The sequence below is a fragment of the Lycium ferocissimum genome, chromosome 10 (genome assembly GCF_029784015.1).
Source record: "Lycium ferocissimum isolate CSIRO_LF1 chromosome 10, AGI_CSIRO_Lferr_CH_V1, whole genome shotgun sequence".
NCBI lineage: Eukaryota > Viridiplantae > Streptophyta > Magnoliopsida > Solanales > Solanaceae > Lycium > Lycium ferocissimum.
The window spans coordinates 17,750,750-17,757,037 of NC_081351.1; the positions used below are offsets into that span (position 1 = coordinate 17,750,750).

Consider the following 6,288-nt stretch of genomic DNA (forward strand, 5'->3'; position numbering starts at 1 on the left):
TTAAATATTTTGATTTGTCAATTATTGTGACGTATAATACATTTTACGTAGTTTCCAAATATGTAAATTTTATGTTTAAAGACTTAACGATTCCATACCCGACTTCACGGTCAAAATTAAATTGATTGACTCTTGAAATTCGAACCGTGCCACATAAATTGGAACAGAGAGAGTATTATTTTGCATCAATGTAATATTTTGAATAGCTGTGGCAATTACTAAATAAACGAAATGTGATCTGGATTCTTATTTTCTGGAATTACTGCTAGCTGAATTGATCAGCTTGTATCTAACTTGTGAATATTCAAACCAACAAAATGAGGCCAACTTAACAATTGTACAGAAGAAATAAATAGACTAACATGATTGCCATAGCTGAGATGAGGCAACTATTCTCTAGCATTAATCAGATCATCTCTGCGCTGACTTGTGCTTTTCAGCGTTCACTCTTTCTGTCTTCTTTTTTAGTGGTCCCTATTGTGCATGAGCAACGGCAGCTTTCTGAAAATAGACAAGATTATTAAGGCAGTGATATGCACAAGAAGACATAGTTTATATTCAATTTTCTGCTACTTCTATAGAGGTGATGTGCACAGCAAGCCCGGAATTGGCATCTACAATTCACCCTGTGATAGGCTGTCTTAGTGATCAATTGTTAAGGTATCCCTGGTTCTTTTCTAGGGGTGTCAATGGTTTTCAAAAAACTGACTTAACCGACCGAACTAATTTTAAATTTTCTTTAATAAAATCGACGGTTTTTATAAAAATTTATAACCGTACCGATTAATTGGGTTGGTTTTTTGTTTTATAAAAATAAACCAGAAAAATATCGAACCGTTCCGAATAAATTTCTATGCGTAAAATATATTCTATATATTAGATTTAAATATAATTTAATATTAAAATTTTTGTCTTGGGTTCGGGATGATGAAATAATTAACACCTAAAGTTTCAACTCTGTAACCTATTATAATACTCCTATTGAAATTAAATTAGTTCTAGCGTCTCAAGTAGTAATTAGCTTGTAAGCTGCTAGGTATTCCAACGATCTTGGATAGAAAGCTACAAAGTATTATATATTTTTCCTCTCATATGATTTTAAATTCTCTTATTGGATGCTTACTTAATTTAGTAGTCTCAGTTTTTGAGTCCCATATTGATTGATTTTTGCCCCCTCATCCGATAAAAATTATACTTTTTGTCTTTGCTTAACATTGTTTTACATTACCGTAAAATAGTGGGATCAATCTTTATTCTTGTTGTCTTTCATGTTTTCTTGATTCATCACCTTTTAAAAAGTAAAAATGTCTAGAATTTTTGCTAGAGTCCTATAGAAATTTGCATGATATCATGTCTTTAACTTTTACTAGTGACTATGACATGATATTGTTTTGTTAAAGAAAAATGAAAATTATCCGAACCGTACCGATACCGAAGAGAAACCGAGATGATGGGACGGTTTTGAAAAACTTAATTTTGGTTCTACAAAATGAAAAAACCGAAAAATTGGTATGGTATAAATTTTATAAAATAACCGCCCTAACTGTACCATTGACACCCCTACTTTTTACTGGTCTCATAAGTCATATATACTGTTGAGACAAATTTCTAGCCGTTTTCGATGGGTTATTCATTTTGTCCAATATGCATTTCCAGTGTTTGTTTTTAGCATCTCAATCTTAGTTTTTCACTTTTCCATTTTGCTTGAAAAGGGGACCAAAGTTAGACTAAAATGGCTTGCTTTGAAAAGTTAGAGGTTAAATCTGCTACAAGGTGCCAAAATAATGTATATTATAAGTTGAACTGCTCATTTAGGTTAAACCTTATAATTTTTCTATAAGAACTCTTTGTTTATAATGGAAAGCTGCTGGCTTTATTTCATTTTACATAATGAATTAGACAGTGTAAAAAGAATAAAAAGTTTAGTGTGATTTTTCTGTTAAATTGCTGGTGGTAAAAGAAAATCGTAAAACAGGACTAAAATAAAAAGCTGATTTTACATATAGTACATTACAGTATGATGTAAATGTGAAGTTATAAAAGAACTTCACAAAGCATTTTCTCTTCGAAGTGTTCAAATATTATTACGTGACCCAAATCAAGTTTATGTTACTGGTGCTTTTGAGGACTAACCCGTTTTTGCTCTTCAATCCTTGCCTTTATTAAAGAGTAGATAGCAACACCTGCAATGGCTATTGCAGTACCAATCCCTGTTTGAGTCGATATCTTGTTTCCTGCAATGTTTTGAAACAATGAAGCACAGAATAAATTTGACATATACCAAATCAAGAAACTGTGTGTTAACACTTACCAAATACCACGATAGAAAAACCAATCACAAACACTCGCTTCAAAACATTTCCAACAGCATGTGTGAGTGGTGCAACACGCTCTAAGGTGTTGGTAGCTATCTGTAAATGTTAAAAGTTATAAATTTTATGAAATAAAGGAATTCTCTTGGAACTTATCAGAAAAGTATAGACTCTGTATTAAAAAACTAATGCATTGATTTTCACATACTCATGGCATACCTGGTTATACAGATGATAGAACATCCCTATCCAAAAGAGATCAGATAAGAACTTATAAAGGCCTACTTTAGTAATGGCATCCTTGAAACCATACTGCAGTAGTTGGGGTCCTTCGATCTGACATTGCATTTTGTAGTCGTCAATTAGTTCTATCTCCAAAATACACTGAGAAAGCAGGTATCTCTGAGAAAAGTAAACTTACAAATATCGCTGGAGGGAGGCAAAAGAAGAGGGCAATAATTGAAATATACGCGTATATATTTGTGCTGTCCATTCCAGTCTGTTGAAAGCAGCATATCAAGAAAATCATAATATAAAAAGTACAGGAGAAAGATAACATAAATCCTCCAGCATAGATTGGTAGTTATGTTGCACAGAGGTCACTTAGAAGGACGGTTAATTTGAGAACACTAAAACTGCTCTACTTTGCTGACTGCTTAATCGATGTGCGCACAATTTCCTCGATGATGTATCTTACCAAGTAAAAAATAAAAAGGCAGTCCGATGCATAAAATATTCTGCATTCACGCACGGCCGAACAAGGGCCGCACACCAAGTACTGACTGTGATGTAGGGAGCCTACCCTAACACAAGTAGTGGCTGATTCTACGGCTCGAACCCATGACACCTGGGGTCACACGGAGACAACTTTACCGTTGCTTCAAGGCTCCCCTTCATGTATCTTACTTGATTCTTATTGTTGATGAAGACCAGTTAATTGACTCATTTTGAGAATAATTTACATGTTAGTCACATTCACATTAGCTTTGACAATTCAAATTTAATTTCTAGGTAGTCAAATTACTAATCTAACATGAAAAGACGACAGAATTTTGTGTGAATTTTTGGATGTCAATTAGCCTACCCAGTATATTAGGGCAGGCTGAAGGTAATGCTGGCATATTTCATCATATCAGACCTCAGTATTACTATATGAGGAAAACACTTACCATTGCTTTCTTTGAGTAGATACTTCTGTAAGTGAAAGCAATATTCGAAATCATCGCACTAATGAAGCCAGTCCAATTGAATGATAGTTCAGTCAATGATGCCATTGACACACCTAAGAATGATCAACAATTTTGTTTTGATCAGAATTTTGAGCAGGCTGGATCAGCAAGAAGAATGAGGCAGAACCTCAGATTGAGGATTTGCTGGTCATTCAATAGGGTGTTTATTATCCTAGCTAAGTTTATATCCTACGTTGTATCATATAACATAAAATCTGTTATATCATACACCAGAGCAAATAAACTTGATAAAAAAGTGTACATGTTTTGCGTCGAGAGGCAAGATTTTCTGTTTTGATATGTTTGAACAGTTTGTAAATGTTGGAATTTAGTAAAGGAAAGAACAAAATGCTATATGTGACACTTACCGATGACAACAGGAGCCAGCGATAACCACAGTGAGACAGGGATCTGGTGGCCCAAGACAAATTGAGAAGCAGAAGCACTGAAGAATGGCTCTAGAGCTGCACAACACCAATGAGAAAATTCAGCTCTTCCAGAATAATGGGTAATGAAGCATTCTGAACTGATTTTTTAATTTTAAGTAATTCAGAAGCCATATATCATTAAGATCCACTATGGATGTCAAATTAAGGTAATTCTTCCTGATCCATACTAAGATTAGACAAGTTGATACACTGAGCTCTAGAGCACAGCTTATCTCTGAGTGCTCTTTTTAAGTATGAAGTACTCGTTTGAAGTGTAGAAATTTACAAGCATCTGTTATTCAAAATAAAAAACTTAGCGAGCTAAACTAGTGTGTCTTTTTGGGTTATTACCTTTGATAGTATGAGTGAAGGATACAGCAACAGTCGCAAATGACACATTAGACATAACATGTCCAAGAGCATGGCAGAATGCTACTGGAGTGAGCAGTAGCAGAAGTTCCTTATCGATGGGCTAATCACACAGTTTTGACAAATGCAAGTTAATTAAAGCCAGCTATTGAGTACATTAACGAAAGAGTTTGAGTTATATACACCGTCCGTGTAAGAAATCTTTACACCATCATGTCACCTTTACGTGTTGTAGCGGATAACCTATCTTATATTTTCAAGACTACTATCTCACATTTTAAGGAGGTACCTATATATATCCTTTGGATGATATGATAGAGCAAAATATTATTTTCACTGATGGTGTATATCACTTAAACTCTTAACAGAATATAACAGTGCAGAAAATGAACTTACTGCACGTTTAGGGAGACCAACAGACCAACTAACGAGACAATAGGTTACTCCAACTAGGAGATGTACAACTGAAACAAAGCTGCAAAAGCAGGAAGAAAAATCATATTCAAGAAGATAAACTCAAGGGAAGCTTGTCTTTTTCTTTGTTCGCAATTGCAAAACATGATATTGGATTTGAGAGTTCTCACAAGTAACTAAAAGCCACTTACTATGGGTATGGGAAATAGTTGTAGACCTTCTTGTTGAGTATATTGAAGATCACATTCAGAAAGTACCTGCATCAGAAGACTTGATGATCAGATTCATTTGAACATGGGCATAAGAGTTTAACTATCAGATAAGTGTAAAATCATATGTCCTATTGAACCATATTCATAGTTATTCATTTTTAGCTTTCTCAAGCCTTATTCGCTCCGCCGCCACCCCCCCCCCCCCCACCCCCTGGAAATAAAAAGAGAATCACTCTTTAAAGGAAAAGAAAAGTTTTACAAGTCAAACAATTTGCCTGTCCATGTTGAAGTGTGTGACCATCTCATCTAAAAACTTAAGGTGTTAGAGAGAACATAATTTTATTTACTTAATTATATTCTCAACATGCCCCTCACATCTTTGGTCGGATTCTTTTTCATGAAAATTCTTTTTGATAACGGGTGGTAGTGAGACTCAAAATCATGACCTTTGCCTGCTCTGTTACCGTGTAGAAGTGTATGACCATTTCATTTAAAGGCTTAAACTATTAGAGAGAACACAATTTTATTTACTTAATTATATTCTTAACCGTCCATAAGTTACCCAATAACTTACCATGTAAAGAAAAAGAATCCAGTAACTAGAGCTGGAAATTTTTCAGCAAAGTCTTTAGTTGGTTTAGCATACCTGCTTACAAAATTGACAATGAATTAACCAAAAAAAAAAAAACAACAACAACCACAGACAAATGAAGTTGACAATACAAAGAGGAAAAGAAGAAGAAGAAGAAGAAGAAAATCAAACCCATCAGTAATTTCAATTTCATGACCCTCTGCATCAGCCGCAGCTGCAGCCTTTGTGATAAAAACATCAACATTATTTCTTGGCTTTAATACTTGACTGCATTTAAATAACTCCAAAGGCTTGCTTGATAATCCCACAGGTGAAATATCAAAACTTTTGGAATTTGAAACAACTGAAAGACTTTTGAAAGGAACTAAAGTAGTTACACTTCTACTAGCAAGTTTGTGGGGTGATGAAAAATGTGGTCTTTGTAGAGAAAACTGAATGGTATTAGACATTGAAGCCATGATCAACGAGATGAAATGAATGAAGCTAAAGATTTTATTGGATTAATAATGCAAAAACACCCAGAATTCAACAAAAAGTACTTGAAATTCTTATAAAAAGTATGTTTGAATAAAACCAACAAGAAAAGAGAGAATTATTGAAGAAGTATAACGTTGAAACCAAGATTAAGAGCGGAGATTTCAATAATAAAAAGGTGGAAATAACGGATAGCTATTTTGAGAGTGTCACTTGTTGATGTATAACTAATAAAGAGGAAGACATGTTTAATTCTTT

The 6,288-nt window shown here is 34.1% G+C and overlaps 1 protein-coding gene across 1 annotated transcript; it reads right to left on the reverse strand.

Annotated features, from left to right (window-relative positions):
• Nucleotides 1-223: 223 nt before the first annotated feature.
• Nucleotides 224-6,288, reverse strand: LOC132032636 (triose phosphate/phosphate translocator, chloroplastic-like). Its single transcript, XM_059422289.1, has 12 exons — nucleotides 5,728-6,288; nucleotides 5,539-5,610; nucleotides 4,944-5,009; nucleotides 4,735-4,813; nucleotides 4,321-4,441; nucleotides 3,910-4,005; nucleotides 3,482-3,594; nucleotides 2,734-2,811; nucleotides 2,532-2,648; nucleotides 2,312-2,411; nucleotides 2,134-2,234; nucleotides 224-501 (listed from the first exon to the last, which is right to left on the reverse strand). Exons 1-12 carry the CDS (start codon nucleotides 6,012-6,014, stop codon nucleotides 475-477), a joined length of 1,257 nt encoding a protein of 418 aa, XP_059278272.1. The 5' UTR covers nucleotides 6,015-6,288; the 3' UTR covers nucleotides 224-474.

What these genes read in the sequence shown, in the direction of transcription:
- LOC132032636 (XM_059422289.1), bottom strand. Translation starts at nt 6,014, where the DNA reads ATGGCTTCAATGTCTAATACCATTCAGTTTTCTCTACAAAGACCACAT. An exon ending in GGATTCTTTTTCTTTACATG is followed by an intron (nt 5,010 to 5,538) that starts GTAAGTTATTGG and finishes CTTCTGATGCAG; the next exon opens with GTACTTTCTGAATGTGATCT. An exon ending in CTTCACTCATACTATCAAAG is followed by an intron (nt 4,006 to 4,320) that starts GTAATAACCCAA and finishes GGTGTTGTGCAG; the next exon opens with CTCTAGAGCCATTCTTCAGT.